Source organism: Neopsephotus bourkii, unplaced genomic scaffold (assembly GCF_033783945.1).
Source record: "Neopsephotus bourkii isolate Nb327-2 ecotype Australia unplaced genomic scaffold, CSIRO-AGI_Nbou_v1 NB_53, whole genome shotgun sequence".
Classification (NCBI taxonomy): Eukaryota; Metazoa; Chordata; class Aves; order Psittaciformes; family Psittacidae; genus Neopsephotus; species Neopsephotus bourkii.
In genome coordinates, this window is record NW_026900570.1 from 4,302,458 (window position 1) to 4,329,613 (window position 27,156).

The following is a 27,156-nucleotide window of genomic DNA, read 5'->3' on the forward strand; positions in this document are numbered from 1 at the left end:
ACAGCATTATTTTCACATGCATTACTGAAACGGATAGTGCACACACCGAGAGCAAGTACCCTCTGCTCAGGTGTTCCCATTCCTGGCGCACATTCCCTGGCTGTGCTCTAACTGCACACAAGCTTCACACCTGGGCACACACTCTGCCCCCAGACACTTTGCTTTCCTTTGGAGGAAAACCAAAGCACAGCAGTAAGCAGCCTGCTCTAATACATACCATGACCCATGGGCACTACTACAGAAGACAGCTTTTGACAGATGTTTACTGAAAAGGTTGCTTGTCAAATGTTTAAAATACCTGCATATGTTTATGGTATACATAAATTAGAACATACAGTACTGACACTACCGAGATTTATTTTGCAAAGGTACAAGAAGAGAAGATAAAACCTGGAAAGATTTTTTTTTTGGATATCAACATACGGAGCTGCTTGTGTGTTCATACTGAAAAAAAGGTATCCTATTGGCCTAAATTATGGCAATCTGCTTGTTGGTTGGATAAAAGGATGCAGTTTTGTTAATCTAGAAGGTCAGAGTTACTTCAATTGTTAGAATTTTTTTAACTAGTAATTAATTCAGTGCAGTGTCAAGTATTTTAAAAGCTGCTTGCAAGTACAGAAGATAGGAATAAGAGTAAACTGTGATAAAATTGTGAGATTAAAGATAATGTTAATCTAGAAAATACATCAGTTAGGTAATCAGTAAAAAATAATATCATATTATTTTAAGATTGGTTAACAAAGAAAAATGCAAAGTAAATACAACATGATATTAAAGTTTCTTTAAAGCTTTCCTAAAATGAAATCTTTCAAGTGAATTGGCAGTCTTGTTCTACCTTGTCACAGTGATTATCAATATGAAAGGGCCAACGAAATGCCAGCAAGATGTTACTCTTTAGGAGTACTTTGAATGTAGCATAACAACTCTGTAGCATATCAAAAACATATCAGCTTTGCTTTTTAATTTATTATGAAGCAAATCTGTGACTTTTTGCTATAGTTTTCATGTCAAGAATGGTAAAAAAAAAAGTGGTCAAACTGGGCTCTTTCTCATCTCTATCTAATCTTAGAATCTACGATAACCATCACTTTGTCAAAATTTAGTATCTTTTAAATTCTATGCCACACACTCTAGCCATCATCAAAGTAGTTTTAAGGATATAACAGTTGTTTACCAGTATGCAGCAAATTCAGAAAGTGAGGGTAGGTAATTTTGTGCAATTCAGTCAAAAAGAAAAATTCACAGCTCACTAATAGCTATAACATAAGCTTCTACAGTCTAACAAAGCCAAAACCCAGCATTTTACCCTTGTGAAATCACTAAGGGATTTTAAACATACTAAAATACTTCTAATTAAATTAGATAAATTGCAGTCACCCTGCCCATTTCCAAATACTTTCCCAGGTAGTACTGATTCAGTCTAGACTCAACGATCGGAAGAACAGGCATAACAATATGCCATGGAAGAAGCAAAGGCAGAGACTTGTCAACTGAAGACTGATCAACGTAGGCTGATTCATCCACATGGTACAATTTGATGAAAAGAGACTGCCTATCTTATCTCTGAGAATAGTTCAGGTCTCTAGTGTGGCATGACACCCAAGATAAAAATCTGCTCTTTAGCACTGCATCAGCTATGACACTTCTGGATTCAGAGCTAGAATGGTGTGAGGATCCCTGTCTTATTGCTTGTTGAGTCATGCAGACATGTCTCCTGCATCAGCTGAATAACCACCATCTATTTCTGGCAACACCTGTAGCTTTCATGATTTCTCCAAGGCAGCAATCAGAAACTCTTTTATGAGCAAAGATTTGGAATAGCTTAAGATGGTCAGACTGTAAAGTCCACACTGAAAAGAACACTTTAAGCAGGAAGATTAACTTGGATCAGTTCATATTATCATGGAGCCATTTTCACACCCTATCATGTCAGTTAAATGCCAGTTTTTCGGGATGGAGAAGAGCACAGAAAGTCTTGCACTCCTTCAACTTTCATGACTTCTTTGGGACTTTTCCACAGAAAACATATGGAAGTCAGTAAAGTGTTGCTGTTGCCCCAGAAGGCTTTTGACCGGCACTGTATTTATTCAGGAGAATGAATACATATCACCAAACTACTGTAATCCTCTCTTAAACAGCAAAGTATTGCAAAAAGAGCCAAAAAGAGAGCCAAACCCTGCTGAACTATAATGCAAGAACTGATGGGCTCAGTTAAATTACCATGTACTTCCAAAGAATCTTCAATCTAAATCCAGCTCTGACATTTACTTAATGTGTTACCTGTCATTTTCCCATTTCTAAAGGAGAAAGGGTACTTACTCAATGCTCTCATAGGGGAAATAAATGTTTTCAGGGCACTTTAAAAATTAAAATAGCTTTCTATGTTTGCTAAGCTACCCAGCTGGATTGTGGGCACACTGGTTAAGGGTATTTTTGTTGCTGTGGACTGTGCATATTATCTCAGTTTCAGTTTTGTTTCATTGGTTGCTTAATAAAGTGTGTGAAAGCATTGCTTTATTTCAAGATGAGAAAGGTGTCTGCTCACAGGAAAGAGCAGATTCTAGTCATATAAACACTGGCTGCTCTTTTTGTTTGGTTGGTTTGTTTTTTCTCTTTTTTTATCCTAAGCCTAGCAGAGATTGAGAAACCAGTTTGCAAGCTTATCCACTGAAGCCTAAAGGGGCTCATTCAGTACAGCTGAGTATCTGATAAACAGATCATCTAGCCATGATTATAGATTGCTGGTATTAGTGTTGGATGGACATGATACCAACTTGTCTAAACACAAACCAAACTTCTTTCTGTTGAATGGCTACAGATGCCACCCTTGTACACAAAGTATATTCCAGCACTGAAAAGCACTGCCTATTGAATTTTATGGGATGGCACAGCTGCAGCAGCAGTGCTATGTGACATAGTTGTGTATTTTTGTAACATATATGCAATTTACAGGGAGGTAAACAGTGTCTGATATGACAACAGGTTATGAAATCAGCCCATAGCTGTAGCCACAGTTTTCTAGTACACATATATTGTGTATTATATTCACCTGTCATCTGTAGCTTTCAAACCACTCTGCAAAGGGTACTGAGAAAAGTTTCAAGAACTTCAAATGCAATCATCTGAATTAAAGTGTACATACATGGTACTACAGCCCGTGAGCGATTCTTCTGGATATTTTCCTCCTGCTCTGCAACAGTGGTGGCATTTGGTTCAGCCTGATAAGCACACAGAGCTTCCCACTCTTTCTCCAGACGATTCTTGTTTTTCAGATGATCTTCCATGTAGGACTGGAATTAAAAGAACACTGTATTAAGTATTAGCTTAGCTAAGCTCAAAGATGAACAGAAAGTGTGTATCTCAGGATGGAAACCATGAGAACCTTAAGCTTTGGGGGCAAAACAGTCTTATATGGCTAACTCACTCCAGACAGTTAACTTGAAGCTTATTTGTGCTATACAAAATGAGAATGCTAACATGTACCAGTGCTAACAGAGAACAAATGCATGAACCCCCCAGCTACTGAGCTTGAGGGGAAAGCTATTTCTTTTTTAGTACTTAGAAAAAGTAAGCCCAAATGTCTCTTCCATCAGGCAATGAAAAAGAAATAAAAGCCCATTGATAAAAAATACTACAACAGCAGCTAATGTCAAACCGAAGGATTTTAAAACAAAACCTCAAACATATATGAAGGTCACAATGGATGCAGAATCAAAAAATTGCCAGGCTGAAGTTTCATGGCTCAAGTACCAGGTCATTAGGCACTCATCCTGCACACGGTCTTGCACAGAGATGGCCTTGAACTGAGAAGGTGGTGTTAATATTAATATATGTTGCTAAAGACTGTACCTGGTATTCAGTAAAGTCAACAGAAGCATCACCAAAGAAAAATGAATTGGCTGTGGCAAAAATGATGGCCCACTGGACTATATTGGTTCAGGTTTTAAGTTTTTGCAGATCTCCCAAACCTAGGGATGCACTACAGCAGTGGACCAGGAATTGGGCTCCAAAGTTTGCCAAAAGTGAAATAGAAACCTGTTCCTTTGCCCCTGAAAATCACCCAAGTAGAAGTGTGGAAGACAGCGGAAAGGAGGAATGGTGGGCAAAACCAGAAATCTTCCCCTTGCTTTAACGTCAAAATTAAGCAAGTGATCACCTGGTGCTTTAAGCCTACTTATACAGCCAAATTACCTTATACAGCCTGTCATCTTTCCAGGGGAGGGGAACCCCAATCCATCCCACCCCTACCAGTCTGATACCAATGCCAGCAAGAGATGCCCAGAGCCTGGAGGGGGATTGCAGGACAGTAGGAGAGCACCTAAAGAGCAGCACAAAGGAATTGCAGCTACTCCAGCCAGTAAGTCAGCTTCACTGTGGGCCCAAATTAAATGCCTCTATGCAAACACACAGATCATGGGGAATAAGCAAGAGGAGTTAGAGACATCTGCATGCATGCAGGGCTATGATCTTACAGGGATCACCTGAGACATGGTGGGATGGCTCCTATGACTGGAGTGCTGCAATGGAAGGGTACATACTTTTTATGGTGGATAGGCAGGGGAGACAAGGAGGGGGTATCGCTCATTCTGTCAATGACCAGCTGGAGTGCATGGAGCTTTGCCTAAGGATGGATGATGAGCTGAATGAGAGCTTATTTACGGGTCAGGATTGAAGGGAGGGTAGGGACAGGTGACATTACAGCAGGGGTCTGCTACAGGCTGGCTGAGCAAGATATATGGAAGTTAACACCCTTAAACTGATTAAAAAAGGGACAGTTCAGGGGCCAGGCTTAGAGTCTGGGTGGGGGTCGGGAGCAGGGCTGTGAGTGGCTCTGGCCCAAACATCAGTCACAGCAGCTCCTGATGGAGAACTCACTAATACAGCCCAATCTGCAGCAAAAAAGCTTGTGTAGAAAAAGGTCGTGCAAAGGGTTCACTGAAAAGTACAAAAAGCAGTTTAATTGCTTAGAAAACCTTTTACTCAGACAATCTCTGTTATGCTGAATTCTCCCCAAGCTTGCTTTAAAGAAGAAAGGCTCTCATGCCCTCTCAGCAGGTTTAACAGAAGGTGCAAAAAGCTTGCAGCTTGTCTTCCGCCAAATGGGAGTTCTGCTAAAGCTGTCACTCCACCATGCTTCTCACCCGACCAGCGAAGCAGGATACTGCTCTCTCTTGCAGCTTGAATGCTACAAAAGAGCTCCCGACACACAGCTTTGTTTTGTGCAGGGTTTGTTGGGTGTGTGTGTCTTTACAAGAGATTTGTAAATCAATCTTGTTACCGAAAAGCAATTCAAGAAGTGACACTTCCAGAAAGGATATCTTTAAGGACATAGAAATATATTGTGTTAAAAGAAAGGTTTCTAAAGGAGGTAAAACATAGTGCTGGCCCAGATACAATCAAAACACCTACCGTGTGATTGCTTCTTTTCTATAATGAAGGAGAAAGCATCACAGTGGACAGAGCTGTGACCTGATGGATAGGGAACTGTGAGTTACATAGCCCCATCGTGCATCAGGGGAGCTAACACATTCCCAGCCTTAATCCACAAGCTAACAGGATGAAACTACCCTCTGGTAGTTTACTTGTCTTTGCCAAAAGGCTGTTGCTACTGGGGAAAAGAGGGAAGCTAAAGATCCCATTCTTTTTTCCTGCTAAATCTGTGCCTGGATATGTACCCTGAACATCATAAAAAGATAAACAAAAAAAGATAATCCCCCCTGTGCAGACTACTTGGAATGTCAGAATTTTTATGAGGCAACAGGAAAAAAAAGCTCAATATCTTACAATACCACTGAGCCAAGACTCCTGGCTTCAGAGAAGCTCTTTAGCATGCAGCAGGCAGAGATCAGGCAGTCAAAGACCAGCCTGTAGCATCTTCCCATTTTAAACCACTGTTTTAAAATCTGATTCATTTTGACATGCCCATCACAATGTCCCATAGACTTCAGGGACATTTTATGCAGATACACTGCCAACAGTGAATGTCTCTAAAATACTGAGATCCATGAAGCTGTAGGCAAATGGCCATAAACATTTGATTCCTAAGGAACGGTTGTATGTAGTAAGAAGCTTCCTGTTGGCTCCAACTTGACTATTTGATGATGTCAAGGACTGTATTTTAAAAGGAAATTTTATTTTCTTTTAAAATTGTTAAATGTGACACAGTTAAGGTAATATGATTGCTTTTAGAGCACATGAATTTTTAAATAACTTCTCTCTCTAAGGAGATATTCTTTAGTTTTACCTTACTTTTTCAGGGAATCCTGAGTGTAAAGAGAAATGAATGTTCAAATGAAAACACACTGAAATCTTTACTTCAATAAGACAACAACTTCTGGGTAGTTTCAACACCTGCATCGCATGGATCAGATTCATGGAGCACTTCCTGACAGATCTTGAAAAGGTGTTTGACTATTTGAACAGACCCATGGATGGCTCTGCACAATATGAACATCTGCTTTACACTTGCTTAAAAAAGCTACCAAGAAAGAAGCTTGCTTTAAAACATTCAGGAGTCAGACAATTCCCTCAGAGTTAAGTAATGCTTCATTTACAGCCCTTCAGAGCCCCTGTACTCATCCCCATTCTGCTAAACAGAAGCTTAGTGATTTTGAAACACTCTCTTGGGAGCTGCTGGATGTACATTAAATTGAGTGGAACTTCCGATATTTTAGAGATTGTATGTCTACTCAAATCCACTCCTTAATTAGGATGTTTTCATAAGACATTCTGCAGCATTTCCCTGGTACAAAAGAAATTCATTACCAACATGTCAAACATGCACATGATTTTTCTTGTCCCAGAGCAGCAGGTAAAATAAATAGAAGTTGTCACCATGTTACTGTAATGTTTCTCAAAACCTGCTGAAAACGGTAGAGGTCTGGTCTCACCAATATGTCCACATCAAGACAAGTCCCGTAAGATGCTATTATTTAAACAAACACTGTCTGCTTGGAGAGATCTCTTGATGTACCTTAAATTTCATTAAGTCATATTTTTCTTTCTATAGGGCCTACCTGCAAGGACAATCGGTAACCCAGTTCATACTTTCCCTTGCATACACAGATAAGATACTCTTGGTAACAAACAAGTTATGAAGATGAGAAGGATGCATCAACATTACATGGAGAGGCAGGATGCGTTATAATATCTATTATTATCATGTGAGACATGCCTGTTGTAAGGAAAAAGATGGGCTTTCAGCCAGAGGATGAAAAGCTGTCCCAGGGATGATGAATCTCTGACCAAGAGAACCAATGCCAGTGGCAAATATCAAGACCAATTCAGTGTGCCTGAACACAGGTACAAAGACAGAGAACAGCAGCCTCACTCAGCTTTGATAAAACTTCCAGAGTACTCAGTGGATGTTATAATATGGTGTCAAACCACTTCAGTTTTCTTCATTTTTTTTTAATAAATATAACAAATATACTCCTCTTATTATCTGGTCAATCACCAAATCATAGACTTGTAGAATTGTTTAGGTTGGAAAAGACCCTCAAGATCATCAAGTCCAGCCATTAACCTAGCACTGCCAAGTCCACCACTCCTAGACACCACATTTACTCATCTTCTAAATACCTCCAGGGAGGATGACTTCACCACTGCCCTGGGCAGCCTATTCCGGTGCTTGACAACCATCCCAATGAAGAAAGTTTTCCTCATATCCAGTCTAAATGTCTGCTGGCACAACTTGAGGCCATTTCCTCTTGTCCTATCACTTGTTACTTGGGAGAAGAGGAGTACCTTTTTTACAGATAGTATCACTTGTATCTGCCAAGATACTTGTTTTAAAAACACCTATTTTGTTAGCTGATGTTCAGCTTTTACGAAAAGTAATTATTTTGATAACATACTTCCTATATGGTACTTCATTAGACACCCTCTTCACGACTGAGCATGTCTCTTCTACTGAAAAGATCACCAGCTCTTAAATTGACAGATCTCAACACCTCTAATCGAATCTCAAATGTCAGTTGGGCATTATCTTAATCCTTGTGAACAGAGACCTCTCAAATACACACCTTTCACCTGTGACAGCCACTGCTTTAAAACTACTGCTGGTTATGCCACACAGAGGGCCAGACAGTAATATGATGCTTCAGTGGATTTCTCAGAAGGAATTTGAAGAGGAGAGAATTTGCCTTAGCTATTATATAGTAAATTGTGCACTAAATAAGCATACTTGAAACAATTTGTTTTGTTATTCTCTCCAACTGACTTAAGTAAAAGCGCTTTTTTTGCTTTTGTTCCTCCTAACTTGTAGGCTACATCGTTCTGGCACAGGACACGCCAGCGTTTTTGCTATTCTGCTTAAACTCCTTTATGTTCTTCCGTACATATTGCATTGACTATATGTAAAAGGAATACTTCTCTGGAAAAAGACAATTTGCTTTCAATGCAGCATACAATTTTCTCTTTCATTTTTCTGGCTTAATAACTCATTAATGTCTTCATGTTAAATATCTCTGTTCCCACTCATATTACTTGCAGTGTTGTACAATTCAGACAAAAGAAGCCTATCTGGTTACCCATTTCCAGGCCCTCAAATAATGCTTTGTTTCTTGGATCTCACTAAGAAACTGCCTAACATTTAGGTGCCCTGTATCTAAAATAGAAGCCTAAAACAAAGTTCATTACTGTATCTTGGGATACAAACTGTTCTGGCTGTATGCTGTATTTCTGGAAATACTCAAATATTTTCAATAAGGAATAGTAATCCTCATTTGAGATGGTTTTTGCACAGGAATGTCTACAGTACTGCTTTCCTATTGCAAACTTAATTTGCTACCAATTATCACCAATCCATTTATTTTAACCTAAGTCTGCTTATACTGAATATTGCTCTTCTGTATAATTTCTACTTGTATATATTTAAGATCTTCATGTATATAATTCATGATCTTCACAAATCATGAAATAATGGATGTATGAAAACTACAGAAATCTCTTCTTGTGACTCTTCAAATATAATTCAACTTTATTTGTTGTACAGGTTTTCAGGGCTAAAGTTTCCAACTTTCGAATTACTCTTCTGTCATCAATTCTGTGCAGAACTTTACACTGTGATACCATTTGTAAAAGTTACTATCACTGCCACCCACTTCCAGCTAACTATTTAAAAAGTTGAATATAAGTAGATCTAACATCAGTTCCTGTACTCTGCCCGACACTCTCATACATACCTTTTGATCATTACTTTTTGTGCATCATCCTTTAGCCACATTTCAATCCACATAACTGTCTTAAAAAAAAATTATATTAATTTTTCAATTAACTATTCATAAGACAGTTTCAAGGCTTTATTAAAATCTAGATAAATGGCATCTGTTGTTTTCACTTCATCTACTGGTTTTGTAGTTTTGGTTAAATAAAAAGCAATCAAGTTTGTCAAGGCAAGATTTATCCTTTGTATAATTGTGCACATTCTTACTCATTGTGCAGTATCCAATGGAAAGGATGGAGGAGATTAGCAAATGCACAAAGGAAAGACTCCAGCCTTCTCCATCCTCTTAAATGAGACCCTCACACTTATCTCCCTTTTATGCCCTTGAAAAATCTCTTGCTAGATAATCAGCAATTTCTTTTTTAATATGTGCTTCATTATTTTCCAGGGCTGGAGTCTGGTCTCAGGGAATAGCAATAGAAAGGTTCATTTGTCTTCTTCTCCTTCCTTTTCCGCACTCCTCTTTTATAAAATTATGATTACTTTATTCTTCTATTTTGGTGCACCAACACTTGTCCAGATCTGCTCTAATAAAGCTCCCTGAGATATGTCACTATTATGATCCTGACCATATTCAGACCATGCAGAGCACCATAATGTTTCTCCACATTTTCTAATAATTTTGCATATCTCTTAAAACCTTGTCATAGTAATATTGAAGTTACTTTAGGCTCTTCCTTGTTTGTAGACAAGGTCAGTCTTCTTTCTGAGCTGCCATGGTGCTCTTGCAGAGACCAAAGGCTGGGAGCCAAGCACACTTGCTTCCATGAAGTATACTCTCAGTGGTGCCCCACACAGAAAAAAAACACGGGAGCAGAGCCAAACAATGCCCATATCTTTTCTACCTTTCTCCCTTAACAAAGCAGACCTTAAATAAGAGAGGGATGTGCTATCACAACTGATTTGTCTGTGATCAACTAACAATTTAAAAGAAAATATTTTTTTTCCAGTAGTTACAGTTCTATTGACACACCACAGATGTTTCTGATGCTCTGATCCAACCAACCCACAATAACGCAGAGCCTATAGCTGTTATCAAGACCACCTCCCATCTCTGAAATGTCACTGTATACTTGTCATTAAAAGCATTAGCTTTAGTTCTAACATGGCAAATCAAGTTTTCAACATTAATGGTAGAGAAATGTGACTTTATTGGGCTAGTTAAACATTGAGTATGCATATATATACACATATAAAAATAAAAATGCCATTGTGGCAACTCATTGTCAGTATCTCACAGAGCTTGTATCTGGAAGAAATCTCAAAAAGTAACATCTGGCTATAAAGTCTCACATACTTTCAACGCTGGGGGGTGTTCTGCATTCGCTACTCTCAGTGGTAACACTCCTGACTTTACTGTAGCCAAGATTTCATCATCTGATTAGTAAGTCATTTCAGGCTGAAGGCTCCTTTCTCTTTTCTCACTTGTCCTGTGCCATCCTGGATGTCAGAACTAAATAACCACAGACGAAAAAATCTAGGAAAACAAAACCTGGAAATTTGTATTTGGCCTTGATAAAATACACTGAGAAATTCTTTTTACTCCTCAGTTTTTGCAGCCATATTACTACCATAACGTGTTTTTATCTAATATTTCTCATATTTCTCAATACCTGATTATACCACTGAAAAGAATAGTTTTGAACCCTTTTCAGTTAAGTGTTTGTTTAATTCAGCAAATAAGAAAACTGCTATGAAGCTTTGCTAGTAATTTGGCATAAACCACTACTACTATCATACACAATATGGTAGGTGATGAAGGAAAACTAAAAACAAAACAGAGGGAAGCAATTCTCTGTCACAGCAACCTTTCAGTTTGGTTAAGAACCATATCCCTAGATTGTTTCAAATAGGTTGTATTATTTGGAAATAAGTTCCATGGTGATGTCAGCCAACAATAAAAAAATGTCACTCCATATTTTCAATTTCATATTTTTAGATGTAAAGGGCAGATGTAAAGATTACTCTAAACAACTAAGCATGTACATAGAGAGCAACTGTGCTTTAAACATGCCATCTAAAATAATTTTAAATGATTGCCCTTGGGTTTCTAGAGAAGTATCATCTTTGCATGAGCAGTGCATGGCATTATCTACCAGACTAGGCTATCATGCAACTTTTGCAAGAATGACTGTAATTCACAAGTACATTAAATGGCAACCTACATTCTGTTTACCTAAATTAATATACCCTTGATGTAGCGTATATCAGTGCCTCCCCCTCTCTTAATGCTCTGATAATAGAGTTTTGTAACTTGTAAAAGGATTACTTCAATCCAATCAGCAGGTGCTGGGATCAGTGTGTGTCAGACAAACACTTGCTAATCCTTTTTCTTGCAGCTCCCAGCTGCCAAAGGTGCTCAATGAAATCTCAATGAAATAGCTGGGTACAACCTGGTGTGGACTAATGAGGCTTTTCAGCTCTGGAGGAAATCTTGTAAGATACATGTTATGCTAAACATTGCTTGAATCAGAGTGATAAAGGCAGGTATGTTCTTAAAAGGAAACAGAGTTGAGAAATTAAACATAAAAAAAGAGAATGCTTAATTATGAAATATTTTCTCTATCTTGCTGTCTAAATATAGCAGAAGATAAAGAAATTCACTCCACAAAGAATCTCTTCCCAAGGATTATCAGCTACTTAATGGTGTCTTCTAGGTCTTAAAATACAACCACCCTCATCCCCTCCTTCTTACCCCCTCTCTTGAAATCTAAATTATGACTATGCAGTTTCACCCCTGGAATTACTTTGCTTGAAATACACCTCAACAAAAAGGAGAATATGATTACCATAAAAGGAATATAATTTCCTCCCTTACAATCTGTATTTCTACAGCTCCTTCTGTCCAACTGTCTGAAAGTACTCTACTTCTGCAGGGGAGGCAAGCACCGCTGCCATTCCACAGATGCAAAATAAAAGGGCAGAAACATTGAAGTGAATTTCACAAGGCCACAGAATATGCCCCTAAACCACTGATTTTGCATGGAAATTCAGAACTCAGTCTTCTTGACTGTTGTTTTTCACCTTTTCCCACGATCATGTTTATAAACAAGACCAAAGGTCATGTAACCTTCATGAATCTGTATCTGATAACATTTTTGTAACCACAGCATACCAAATGTTCTGACTTTAATGACATTAGAACAGGTTTCGTTTTGGGGGGGTTTGTTTAGAAGTGGTTGATGAGTAGAGGAATTGATTTTTTGCACATTAGATTCTGCTTATACAAAGACATGCCAAACTAAATAATAAAGATTTAAAAGGCGAATTAGCCAAAATCAGTTTCCAGGCTTTCTGTAGGTCTTATGGTAGGCTTCACCTACCATAAATAGCCTTTAAATAAAGGAAGAATGAGACTTCAAAAAATGGAGGGCTAAACCTCTTAGCCAAATACTGCTATTTCACAGCATGGGATGTGTTATGACATTTCTTAAAAACAAAAATAAATCCAAACAAAAAAGACCCCAAACCTCCCCATTAAAGAAAACTCTGCAGTATAGGAACTGATGCCAAGGATAGTGTCATTGGATTCATCAACTGAGACATTTTGGGAAGTGCTTCTGGTAGCTTTGTTAAAAAGCAAAAGCTCAAGCTACTGAATAAAAAGTAGCAGAAAAACTGCATAAAATACACAAATCAAGCTGTTCGACTCTCTGTGATAAACATTGATACCCAATTCCATTCTCAGAGGAAACTGACATTTTCTTTTTACACTTTAAACCGACTTTTGAGATGATCCTTTCTTCTCACGTTATTTTTTTACTAATGGTTTGAGCATCATACCACAATCCAAGACATTTCTGTGATTCATTTATATGCACACTAATTTTGTCCTATGTCTGAAATTAAAACTTTAGAAGTATATTACTACACAGTAATTACCTGGCTGAAAACACAAAACCAAATTCCCTGCGTTCTTCCTCTCCAATCCCTGCTAACTCAATTAATCATCTAAATTTGGGTTCCCAGTTGAGTACTGTATTTGCAAATTTAGATTTTAATGAATTAAAGTCTGCGTTTCTTTTCAGAGCACTTGCACAGTCATCTTCATTTACTATATATAAAGATTGCTAAGAGATAAATATAGAATTCTGAAAACGTCATGTTTAAAAATAATCTTCTCTTCAAGCATGGTCAAATTCTTCAGAGATAATAAGACTAGGAAAACCCAGGCAACCATGACCAAGTACATCAAAGTGATAGAGCACATGACGTGTTTTATAGATAGTCTGGTAATTTATGCCTCTGCTAGACAGTGGCCATCTTGAGGGTAGAAAGAAAAATATTATTTCTAAAGATATAACATCCTTAGAGCAAAGGGATAGGCAGTAACACTCTCACTACTCTTCTTAAATATGCTAATAAAAGTGAACAGGTGCTTCTCCAGGAGTAAATTATAACTCATAAAGGAAAATCCCTCTGCTTTTCAGTGGTTGGGGGGGGTGGGGGGGGGTGGAATATCAAAATTGGTAGTGAGAGTTTGTACACAAACACACAGAGGTTTACGTGAAAATTCAGAATATGCAGTATGAAATCCTAGAAGTCTTGCAATCCACGCGATACCCACAGCCTAGCAGCAGATATATGCATAAGCGCAAGTAAACATATGGTCACCTGTGAGAAAAAGCACAAAAAGAACAGACTGGATAAGCAGCCTTTTCCTTAGAGAACTCCCTTAACAGTCAGAGACAAGAAACTTGAAACCACACCATCTTCAATGGTTAAATCCTCATATTCAAGACCATTTGGAACCACATCCCTAACCTAGGAAGTTCTATGTTTCCACACTGCAAATTACAGAGAACCAACCCAACTGCCAGTGAGGGCAGAAAGCAGAGAAGAAACTCCCTTTCCACAAAAGTACTTTCAGGACTTAATGGAGACGACTGTGGGAGAAGACATTACTGACTTCTGCCCTACCCCTTCCAAGTCATGCTCACAATCACATCGAAGCAACATGCAACAGGAGACTCAGCAATGCTGGCCATGAGAAAGGTGCTGCTGGCATCTACCTAGCTCCTAAGTCTAGAGAAAGACTCCCATTTTTAGGCAACCTTTTACTTCTGCTCCAGAGGATTTTCAGCTGAGGTTGGCCTAGCTTAGTGGTTCTCAAATTCTCAAATATTTTTCCCATGAAAGCATTCAAAAGGGATTGTGAAGAGGTGGTACAAAAGCTTAAGAAATGCATAAGCTGAAGACATCCTACCTGCTCCTGGGACTCTTAGGTTTCCATGGGAGCCAGTATGGGGTAACATTTTAAAGAAGTTTGAGGAACACTGGTCTAATCCATAGATGAGAATATCTGAAGTGTCAGAGGGCAAAATAAGAACAAGCGAAAGACAGTGGAAAGGGGATAGAAAAAGAAGCCACGAACAGACTGTAGATGTCAACAAAGAAGCGAAATGATGAAAGATGACACTGTATTGCAAAGAAAGAAAGTCAGAAAAACAAAAAACAGAACATAGTAAATTAAGAAAATGCCATGGGAAGAAGAAAATTTTGGTCATAACTGATGACTGTCAACATTTCTTCATGTATGGTTTCTTTTCCTTGCAACATTTCCCTTCACACGCTGAACTAAGGAGAAAACATTGAGAGAATGACAGTAGTAGTTTTGAGGAGACAGTGCAAGTACAGCGCACTGCTGTACAGAAGGAAAAAGCAAAATAACCTAAAATTCAGTGCATGTGTACATGTCTCAGACAGCTAAAGTTCTGGCAGATTGAGAATATATTCTGGAAAGAAACTGTTTCTAATCCAGAAGAGGCTCAAGAAAAATTAGTCAATGACATCGTTTTCCATCTTCAGGTAACTGCACATCCTCAGTTTGGTTTTTACAAGCCTTTCCAATGTGTATTTAATATCTTTCAGCCAGCTCTCCAAATATGGAATAGTTTGCTCTTAATAATGAGCACAAAACTAAACTCGCAGAATCAAATCTGATGAATCTAAGTGTAGAACTCCTTTATGCTTTTATGTATTAAAAAAGACTAATAAGGGACAAATAAGGTAAAAAATATCACCCTTTGATATGATATTTTTTTCTATTTAAGCCAACATGATCAGTCATGAGAGGACAGTACAGAGGCATCAGGGAATGAAAGTCTAATACTGGCTGGCTCTGCTTCTGACCTTAAGGTTAGCCTTGGTCAAGATAGTTCCCTGTCCCTGCCTGAGCTTCTTGGACTAAAAAGACAGGATAATAATATTGACCTTTAAAAAGGGCTTTGAACCTACTGATCAAAAATGCTATGTAAGAGTTGGCTTATTATTATTTTGGTTACTGAAGTGAGTTGAAAGCCTCCCAGTGACTTTCATCAAAATTCCTTGTATCAGGCCCCAGAATCCTACCTGAAGGACAAGGTTTCTCACAATTCAGTTGTGAGGACACACATATTGTAAGTCAAAGCTTGGTGCATACACTCACATACTGCAGAGTTTTCTTGACTCCCGCAGAACTTTAAATGACACAAAACCAATTTCTGGACTTCCAGAACAAATACAGTTATTAGGCACCATCAGTATATTTTCTACATTAACAGTAGTAAGAGACTATTATAAGGCTTTCAGTCAAACTGGTCTAGTGCAAACAAAGACACCAATAGGTGAAAGGAGGCAATGAGGAAAAAAAGAAAGCACTTTTCACAGGCAGGTATCATAGATGCCACTTGAGCAGTAGCCCCACCTCCCTCCTGCTGTCAGCCAGCACTGCCCTGGGGACTTTTATGTTGCTGCTCCTGTGTGTTTGCTGTGGTTAACCAAACCAACTTTTCTAAATGCCTTCCTACTAAAGCAGTAGACAAATATTGGCATCAGAAAAACCCCTGCATTTAGAAGAGCTTTGGTTTTGGACTTTGCATTACCTTCATCCTTGACAAATTCCACCTCTTAGCTACACCAGCCTATTGCACTGGCATGGCAACCGTCTCTTACTGTTGTGGTCTACATGGCTTGTTATGACTCTTTCAGATAAAGAAGAACCCTTGACATCTTTGACCTAGCACATAATACATTCAGAACATGATTTTATAATGAAACTGCTCCTTCAGGTATTGTTACTGCATGTTATTTAACAATTGCTATGCTTCAGCTATACCCTTTAAGCTATACCCCTTTGATTCTGTCTGATGAATGTAGACAGCAGTACAAAGTCTACAGCACTTTCTGCCACAATACCACTCTACCTGCAAGACTGTTGCAAAAGAACATTTGTAGGACTACAGATATAAGGCTAGTTCAACCTGCAATTTTCTGAGTGAGCCCAATGAAGTTTCAACATGGTCCACACAGAGGTAAAGACTGGAGTAACCTCATGGTAGAGCACATACCTGGGGGCTGCTGCTTTATACAGAGTACATTTACTCATGCAAATAGTGTCATAATCAAAGTATTTAAATGATCTCTATCTATTCTGGTGGTAAGATTTCTCACTGGTAAAGACATGTGACATGTCTTACATTAGCTTTATTCTCTGTAATGGGACACAGGCAAATTAATAGTGTTCTTTAACATACATCTCCAGTACTTGTGTGGCTGAAACCACTGCAAATTAAATTTTGTAGATTATCACTGTTTTTCTTTTCACCATTTATGTCACTACATATTTGCAATTTTCTCATCCTGAGGAGTGAAAACAGCTTTATCAGCTTCATTTGTACACTGCTGTAAGAGACAAAAATTGCAACATTGCAAGGAAAAGTTTTAAAATTTAAAATGCCATGTAGTTTTTCATTAACATTTAAAAGATGTATATATTATACCTCTGCTCACAAATATTTATCTGCACTTATATGAGAATACTGTTGCTGTACATGGTATTTGTACACAAGCATACGTGTGGATATAAAGCACCCACTTCTGAATACTCATCTCAAGACACATGACACTACTAAAAATATATGAAAACTGAAAATACACTACCATTTAAAGGAGTAAGAATGCCTAGCTAAACATGAGGCAACATTTTTACCCAACATAATTATAGGCTTTTTATGTGTCATAAAAATATCACCAAGATCTAGCACCCGATTCTGACTGGGCTCCCACCTGCTAATCAGATGCATGCAGATACAGCCTTGGGTGCAATTTCAAGTCTCAGATTTTTCTGCTGTAGCTTTTTTCTGTTATCTCAGTAGACATCTTCACTTTGGTAAGATGGATATTGAACTACCATCCTGCTACACATTCCAGGAATATGCACACAGCAAGTAGCTCGGCATCAGCTCACATATGAACAGCCTTAGCTCCCATCAAATATTCATTCATTTAAAAAATATTTGCACCCTGCTGTCAAACTTAGACAAATTCATACTGAGCTTCAGAAAATAGCTGTTTTAATGGTAAATGATGTTCCAGAAACCTCTTTCAGGCTAAACACTCTCGTCAAAATTATTTTAATAAGAAAGATTAACAATTTCAACATTAGCTGCTAATCCCCTTTCATTTGAAACTGTGCTGATAAAATTCTTTGCTTGTCATTCAAATAGTAAGTAATAATTATAGATTTGGGGCCTCCATCTCTTGCTTCATTAATAGTAAATTGCATGGAAGTCTGAAGCATAAAGTCAGCTTTGATACATCTCAAAATGCAATTTCCATAGCTTTCCTTAGTTATGTACAATTAATTACAAAGTTAATAAGGGGAATATGTTAATGAAAGGGAAATTATTCACTCAGACCACCTGGTCTTATCAAATTTCTTTAATATGTTTCCTTCTTTCTGTGAATTTGCATGACAGCAAGAACACAAATCATGGGGTGCATTGCTAGTCTGTTAGTATTCTTATTTGCAAGCAGCTAAAGTCCACTTAAATTAAATCTAAAAAGAATGTAAGAACTAGTCAGTACTAAATGACTGTATTTGTTTTGTCAAGTTTAGTACCTTCTTAATTTTAAAACAAAAATGTTTAAACAACTTTGTAATTACCAGACTCTCCTCAGTGCTAGGAGTATAAATATAATGTATCCAATAAGGAGACATTGTAATTTTTTGCTTCTTTTCAATAAAGAAATGCATTGCATGTGCATATATTTAACAAAAGACGTACAGAAATGTGCTTCAATTCACTACACTCTTAACAGCTACTACAGCTTAATTGCCATGTGCAGTACGATTATTGGTTGTTCACGGGAATATTTCAGATAGTAAAAAAAGCCTGGTCAGAAGCAGGCAAACCTTCACATAAGTCACAAAAATAATGCAGATAGGATATCTAGTCAGAGAAATAGTTTTTAAAGACACATAAAATCCAGAAACAACCATCTTCAACAGACGTTAATGGACTTACTACTAAGCAGAAACATTTTAGGACCTGGACACCTGCCTTCATAGTCATTCCAAAAAGAAAAGGGCAGAGAATCATTCCCAGAACAGTACAGGTCATGCTTGAAGGATGTAATGCTTTTGAGCAGTTTGTCACCCCTCCCTTCTGTTCTTAGTTCAATGCAAGGGTACCTCCAACAGCCAGAAATAAGAGGCAACTTGTAATTCTCCTCTGCTATGAACAGGATTTTCTTGGCCAGCTAGATATTACTGCAGTTGGAAACAAAAGAAGTATTATATAAAGGAGACAAATTAATAGCAAAATCATGTATTTCATAAAAACATACTGGGAGAGGGATGTTATATTTCAGAGTAAGTAGACTCTAGCATTATCTGGTTTGGACCAAAAAGTAACATAGTCCTTCCTTATGGAACAGCAAATACTATGTCATCCACAAGCTAACTTCACAGATTATTTTAATGTTTATCTCCCTATTTAAAAACATTTCCACAGCTGTGTCGTGGGTGCATATGCAAAATTCCATCGTCACAGGAGCATTCTGTCTGTCCTACACATTACATTTTGCAAATACCACCCAAATTCTGATACCCTACAAAACACTGCCAAATTAAGGCCTAATCCCAGAAACAGTTGCAGAAAGCAAAGTATAATTTTATTTTATCTTGCTGTGAAGATGAACATAAACAGACTTTGTTGAATCAGTGGCGGGATTAAGCTATCTTCATGACCAATAGCATGACCAGGCCACTTCTAATAATGTCTGCTGGTGCAGCCCGCGTGAACAGAAGGAGCTCTCCAAAATACCACTGGAGTTCTTCTAGGTATCTTAGACTGCAACTGGTATAACAGTGCAAAACCATGGTGCCTGTATGATGCACCTTCTTTGAAAGTATCATGAAGCCAGCCCCAGTTTCATCCTTAACTGTTACATGTTTTCAGAAGCTCTGAAGTTGTACTCCCATTTACCACACCTCATTTGATTTTAGCGGCGCATCATGCCTTGCAATCTATGTGAACCATTTCTTTATATCATAGTGAGTCAAAACTCACCTTCTTCTCACATCCAAACTCTGTCAACAGCTCAGAAATACTCTACAACACAGATTATCATGGTCTTCCTGCCTGAGAAGTCTTCCTTAAACACTTTTTTTCTAGTATCCTCCTTCGAAATAGGCATTTCCACCTGCTAGATCCAAAATATGATTAACTACAATGAGTTATCCTGCACTTTATCATGATGTGTGCACACACAGTAGGAGAAATACAGCAAGGTGCATTTCATTACTGAGGATCCATTTGGAAACAAAGGACAAGACCAGCAGCCCCCTGAATAAGTGTTTATCTCTAGCTTCTGCCACTAATGAGACTCTCAGAAGACTCTCGGAAGACAGTGAGGACTCAGTAACATCCCTTGTCTTCAATCTGAAGTATCAGAACCCAGATCTTTTTTATTAAATGCCCCCCTAACATCTCTTGCTACTTGCTACAGCTGGTACTTGTCTCACACCGACACTACCTGGATGTTCTCTAGAAACAAAAAAAAAGTAGGAGAAAAAAGTTCAGCTAGTCACCACATTTTATTTCAGCCATGGCAATGATCCTTTCTTTCTACTCTGTGCACAGAGCTGCATAAGCTAGTTTTGTGTCATATAGTTCTCCCAATGTAATGCTTTTAAAATTAGTACTCTAGCATATTAATAGAAATGTTTTCCTCATCTTTCTGCTAAAAGCCTCAGGGAATGATATAATGTAGCTAAAAGTGTTCAACCAAAGCAATTTAAACAAAGCTGGAATAAACACCTCACAGTCAAATGACAGACCAAGAGGTAGTCACAGAACTGTCGCGAGTTATTTCTAATCATGAATACATTTGGGGAAAACAACTGACAGGGAGGACTTTAGGAAAAAAAAAAGTTGAAATTAATTTCATACCATGTTCAAGAGGAATATTTTTCTTGATTTAATACTGACTCTGCAATTGGCATTATTTCCTAAGGCCCATTCAACAAGATTAATACAGAAAAAGGGAGGCAACTGAACATGAAACAAATAAAAATGGAAGAATCAAAGGGTAACCTTTTCATGAATATTTTTTCTGAGTTTTATTGATGAAATCTATGTAGTACATACATCCATTTATTAGATTTATGGCTCTATTAGTAGAGCTGTTTTCATATGCAATGAGATTTTTTTGCACTTTTCTTTGCAGTTTTTCTTTGCGCCTGTACCTCAAGTCCTGGCTTTAAACAGAGACAAATGTTTCAAAACGGCTTAAATATTTAGGGAGGAAAAACAATTAAAACTAATATGAAGGGATAAACACCATTTCACCAGCAGAGCTTTCAGGAAGCAACCAGCTCCACTAGTCCCTGAAAGCACGACAACTCAGGGAGAGAAGGGTAAAGATTTCCCATCCACAGTATTTATGTCTTCTTGGGATATCAGCTATCTTGTCAATGAGTAATATGATCCACAACAACCCCTGATTCTCTCGTCGGACTATTCATGATGAAATGGCCTTTAGGGCCTAAGCCTTCTTGGGACATACATTTCATGAGACTCCTACAGTTATTTATACTGGCACAGCTGAAAGATAAGTTAGGATTTAGATCCACTTAGCACTTGTATAAAGAGTTTATTCTTTTAGCTAAACTTTGCCACTGACTTGTTTCCCTTCCCATGTGAGGAAGGATTTTTTTCTTCATTTTCTCAGTTGTAAGCCTTTTTTAAACAGAGTATTTATATTCTTGAAATTCATAAAGAACTAAAGACAAATTAATTGTGGTAGAAGGGTGGAAAAAGAAAAAAATATAAACCTCACTACATAATCAGACACACCATAAATGTGACAAAGACCTTGCCTTTCCATACCTGCACTCCTCACCTTTCTCCCTGCTAGCATTAATCACCTCTGCTGCACATGTCCCTGGGCAGTGCATTGTACTCATACCATGCATCACACTCCTTTGCTCGGGAAATGCTTTGTGTGTATATGGATTAAGCTTGAAGTAGAAAGTACACCTGCATCTAGCACAGTGCTATCAGCCCTCACATGCTGGAGTCTCTTTTTATTTAGAAAATAGATATTGTTTTTCGTTTTTGGGGTTTTTTGTGTGTTGTTTTTTTTTTAAGTGTTTAGATGCCTTTTGCTCCTGCTTTTATTGCAGCTTTAATAAAATCAAGGACTTGCAGAAAAATGTAGTGCAGGATTTAACAAATATTTTCTCTTGTTGGAATGTGTCTTCTGTCACTCAGTTATACACTTTTCCATACTCAATTAAAAGAAAATCTATTGCAGCTATCCCAGAGAGTCCTTTTCAAACAGATTTTATTTTTAAAAATGAGAGTGAGGGAAAATTGCTTCTAAACCATCAAAAAGTTACTATGCAGTGACTGCAGGATACCAATGCTATCAAAAACACCAGGTTCAACCTTGAAAACTATTCCCTACTTGTTACCCTTGTCAGTTACACAGCAATCATGCCATTAATTCAGCATCAGAACTAAAATGGATGCAAAATTTAGTACCTTGGGTTTCACTGGTTTCCCAGCAGGCCTCCATCCTATGTCCCCCAGTTCAGGTTGTGTCACCTTACGGGATACAACCTGCCCCAGAACTTTCTTTTGACACAAAGTTCCCACATGAGGCCGTTCTCCACTTTTCTATGGGGAAAGTCCTTTTGTTTTGCAGGCATATTGCCAAACACAAGGGGACCATATACACCTCCTAGATGTGAGGCCCTAGGTTTCACACTTTAGTTCATTGCTCCCACTTCCTTGTTCAACCCAAATATGAAACTTTCTTCTCCTTCTGACAAGTACAGTATGCAAAAACTATCACAGACTACTATTTTTTCCAATATATACAGCAGTTTCATACCCTCAGGGAGAAGACTCCTCAAACTTCCGGCTTAAGCAAGTACTGAAGAGGAGCTTTTGTAAATTCACACTTTCTGAAATTGCAATTTATGTATAATGCTCCAAATTTTGCACGTCTCTCTTTATAAGGAAAGAAACCCAAAACACAGAAAATCATTTCTGCTTCTGCAAATTCCCTCTGATATATGGTATTCAGATAACAATCTCAAAATGTTATCACCAAAAGCATACGCTCCCTTCTTGCAGTACTGTTCTTCATTTACAAACTCATAAGAGATTACAATTATTTTAACCAAACAAGCGTGGTAATATATGAAGCAGATGTGGAATCCAATCTACCTAACTTACGTGCTGAACCTGCACTTCAGCATGCACAAAAGATACTTCATCTAAACTGCCGATGTCAACAGGATGGTGCAGGCATAACAGCAGGCCACCCCAAGAGAAATCCACTCTCTGCCTAATTCTCTGTAGATCATCATAGCCACTGACTAAAAGTGAATTTATGGACTCAACAGCACTGCTTCATTAAGTGCCTAAAACGTGTGTTTAAGTTAGGACCCCAAGTCAGGGAGACTAAATCTCACCAGGACACCTTCAACCTGTCCCTGGTTTTCTTGCTGGACTGCAAAGGGAAGCATTGCACTTTATTAGGGCTTCTGTTGCCACTTGAAATATAGATGTACACATGTGAATAAAGCAGATGGCAATCTAATCCTAAATTCCTACTCTTTCTCTTAATGTGACCTTCTGAAAATCAATTGTTTTCTTGTCAAACCAACGGTGACCAAAATGAGGGCACCCCTTTGTTGTTGCTCATACTGAAACCAGCCAGTCAGTGCCACAAACATGACTGCATAAAACATGCTCTTCTAATTACACTTTCCAAAGTGTCTGGATCTTTTAGAAAGACAGAATCAAAAAGTGCCATATGCGCCATCCTCCTGCTATGAATGTGAGGAAAAAGAACGTGAAAAGGAGAAAAAAAAAAAAGCTCTGAATGTTGTTATCGCTGTCCTTCTGGGCCTCCCAAGTCCTCCCTGCTTCCTCCTGCCAACAGTACACACTACCTCGTGCTGCTGTCAGCAGTGCACAGACATTGCCTTTGCAGTACAGGAACGTGGCAGAAATGCAGGATTTTTCTCTCTGAAAGACTGGTTTCAGTCTAAGTGAGGAGAATGCCCCACAGCCACATGGGTTTGGAAGATTCCCAGTTTCTCCAGACCCCAAGCACTATAAACAACAGGCTAACCACAAGTAATGCCTTGTTGGTCAGTCTTCAAAAAAACAGTACCTGTAGCCAACCACAAGCTCCAACAAATCCAAAGCTGACATGGCTTGGATATCACTTCAGGTATGACCTGCTAGCATTTTCCAGCAAACTAAACATGTTCACAGAAATGTTTTTGACCGACGCTACCTCTGAGCGAGATTACACGGAGTCATCAGCAGTCACAGACACATTCCTTCCAAGCTACTTTCATTAAAGGTACATCCTGTAAATAACTCAAAATAAACTATTTCCAATGCCACTTTATACAGTAATCCACTGGTTTATTTTCTCTGGGGATGTCCTGGCACCTACGAACAATAAAGACTGAGAAGCCCTCACTGAGCTAACTGCTACTTCGCCGCACACTGTGGAGCTGAAAAGCATTTACAGACCTGTAAGTGCATTTACGTGCCAAGCAGATGGTATTTGCCACTCTTACTAGGCTCCTTGCTAATATTTCTCCTCACTTTTTTAGGCACTGAGGTATTTTTAATAGAAAATATTCACAAAATTTAAAAGATGAAAGGATTGTGGCAGAAGGAAATGGGAAGAACTGGAAAACTTCCTGTATCGAATGGTAAGAAAGTTGTGAAGTGGCCCCTTGCAGTCCTCCACTTGTAGCTTCCGGGCAAGGGAAGGAAAAGCTCACCTTGCGGCAAGTTGCTTCTGCTGAAGTCCCACAATCCACATCATCTCCACAGGGAGAGAAATTCACACAAACAAGGTATTACAGATATGTGCATTTATTTTTGAGCAAAACATAAATTAGGTCAGCTCTCTGGGTTCAGTGTGACACACACTGAAGCAAAACACAAGCATTTCTGATCAAGACCAATCATCTGCTTCAGTGCTGTAGCTGAATGATGTTTTCTTCCCATGTAAACCTAACCTAGCTTTGCCTTCAGCAAATCTTAAATTTACTGTTTAACTACTTCCCTTAAGCAAACATCCCACTGCTTGCCTGACCCTCCTATTAGGCTTGCCCTGATATCCAGGCTAAATGCATCCTTTTGATTCTAAGCCATATTTTCTTCCTAATTGTATCATCTTTGTCCATTAAGCACAATTTTTCCCCATCCTGTATTTCAAAGCGCAAAGGCAGACTCTCCTGAATCACTGATTTTTGTTTGTTCACTTTAGACTAAACAAATTAACTATTTTTTACTCTCTGTGTGGTTTGTACTCTCAAGACACTACAGCATTTCTTTTACCCTTCTTTGAACCCTTACTGTCTAAGATATAACATATGCTGTTAGATAGCTAACATATGTATGAGTTCATCCAGGGTTAAACAGGATTGACTGAATTATGGACACTGAACAGCAGAACCGTGATCTTTACCAATCTGAGTACTTTTTTAAAGTTTATTTATTACCATATGAAGACAATTCTTTCTTGCAACTTTGCAGAAATTCCCAGAGCCAGAATAAGTGGTTCCCATCTGAAACATTTTCTCCTTTAAGCTTGATTGTATGATTTTTTATTTTTCCCAATAATATAACTGAAAACAACTTTGCTCAAATTAAAGTAGTTTAAACTGTTTGCAAATGTTAAATCATAATTCTGCCTACCTAGGAAATTTCGCTCTTATTTCCATACAACTGTGTTGCCTTATAAACTTCTGACAGGAATCTGTACTTATTTTGAGGTTGGGTAATTAGAGATGTTCTTTTTATCCTCAAGCATTTTAGTTAACTATGAAAGGAAATGAAATGAATTTTAATTCTGGTTAGGCAAAAATGTGACAGTAAAAACTATAACATATTATTTTCTGTCATGGGAGCAACTCTTCAAAACTGCACTTGTTTACCAGATTTTAACATAATACTTAATTAACTCCTTTTGAGGGGAAAGGAAGGAGTGAAAAAGTATGGGCAGGGGAAGAAGTATTTACTGAGGATGACATACTCTGATGAAGCAGTCGGTTTACAAATCCACCCTGCTTTTGCTCAGTTTTATAGCTGACACAACCAATACTGAAGGAGGTCAGTAACCTGGCTAAGGTCAAAGTAACTCTGGTTTTTGCCTGCCTTCATTTCTTTCTCCATTATGTCTTATAAGAACTTGAAAAATATCTAATGCAATACTTTCAAATATAAGTCCAGAAAAAAAGAGAAAAAAGTTGGAAAATTGTTACCCAAGTGTGGCATGGTGGACAGAAGATTTCTTCTGAGACACCCCACTGGTGAGTCTTCTCAGCAGTGCCTAATCAACAGGGAAGTTTCCAAAAGCCTGGCAACACTACCAACTGGAAAGGGTGTTTACTTTAGATCGACCATACTAATAAAAACCAGAAATCAAATATAGAAAGCAAAATAACACCTGACTCATCATCTTCACCATTACCTAACTTCTCAGCTGATTTTGATGCACCCTACAAAGTCAGCAAATATTTAAAGGAGAAGAAAAATAAGGTGTGAAAACGAGGGATTACTCTATGGCTCTTCCAGCAGGATGCTAACAGAGACAGAAACAAGCAGCAGCCAGTTCCAACCACTGGACTCTGACTCCTACATACACACAGATTTTTACGTGTCCATCTTCTACACTAATACTGGTTGCAAGTCGTGTTTGGATGTAACACAAATTTTCCAATGCAGACTTCATCAATAGAATATATTTGGATCATTTCAAACACAGAATAGATCTAGCTTGGAAGAAATTCTGCCAAGGACAATGAAATTCAGACAAGGCTCAAAATCCAGATGCCTTTTCTAAGGGTAATGGAAAACAAATTGCTCTGTACCACTGATATTCTGTTGCTTTCTCAGCTCGGATAACTGCACACTGAAGATACATGAGAAAAAGCAGCAAGCTGATCAGAAAGCTAGCAGTTTTTCTTTAGTTCTCCAAGCTGAGGTAAACATAAATTAATAGGACACACAACAGAGAGCTTATCTTTTTTTAAAGCAAGCACACAAATAATTCGTGTGTGCAAGATAAAAGAATGCTCCCCAGAGAGGAAAAAAACCCCAGATATAATGAAAAAGAAATGGAAATTAAAAGCCCTTTAGTTTTAATTATAAAAAGCGAAGATTACTGACAAAGTGCAGGAATACTTTTTACCTGTGAAAAGACAGCTTCCCTTTCTTTAACAGTTAACTCTTTCCAAAAGCTCAGCAGGTGCTTCAAATTCTAATGAAATTTCTCATGCTGTGAAGACAAAAAATGCCTTACCAAGATCATGTGACCCGTGGAAATGTCCATGTTGGACTGGACCGGCTCCTCGCACCAGGATGATGTGCTGCTCCGGGCTGAGGGGCTGGGAATGGGGCCATCACTAAATTGTGAAGAAACGCTGTTTATTCGAGAAGAATGCAGGGGCTCCGGGCGATCAGATGCTTTCACTGCCATGCGCTGACGACATAGCTCCTAGAGAGAGAAAGAGGAAGAAACAACCTACGGTTAAGAGTAATTACAGGATGCAGCCTACTAAAGACATATGACTTGCAATATGTTTCCAGGGCTGGAAGTGTTTTCCCCCTCACTGCAGT

At 38.3% G+C, this 27,156-nt stretch overlaps 1 protein-coding gene across 2 annotated transcripts in view; it reads right to left on the reverse strand.

Moving 5' to 3' along the window:
* Nucleotides 1-27,156, reverse strand: part of PTPRN2 (protein tyrosine phosphatase receptor type N2) — a 652,626-nt gene that overhangs the window by 57,802 nt on the left and 567,668 nt on the right. For both annotated transcript variants that reach the window (XM_061349404.1, XM_061349393.1), the window contains 2 exons: nucleotides 26,840-27,034; nucleotides 3,143-3,290 (listed from right to left, as the gene is read on the reverse strand). In XM_061349404.1, coding sequence (XP_061205388.1) covers nucleotides 3,143-3,290; nucleotides 26,840-27,034 — 343 coding nt within the window. The remainder of the gene's footprint in view (nucleotides 1-3,142; nucleotides 3,291-26,839; nucleotides 27,035-27,156) is intronic.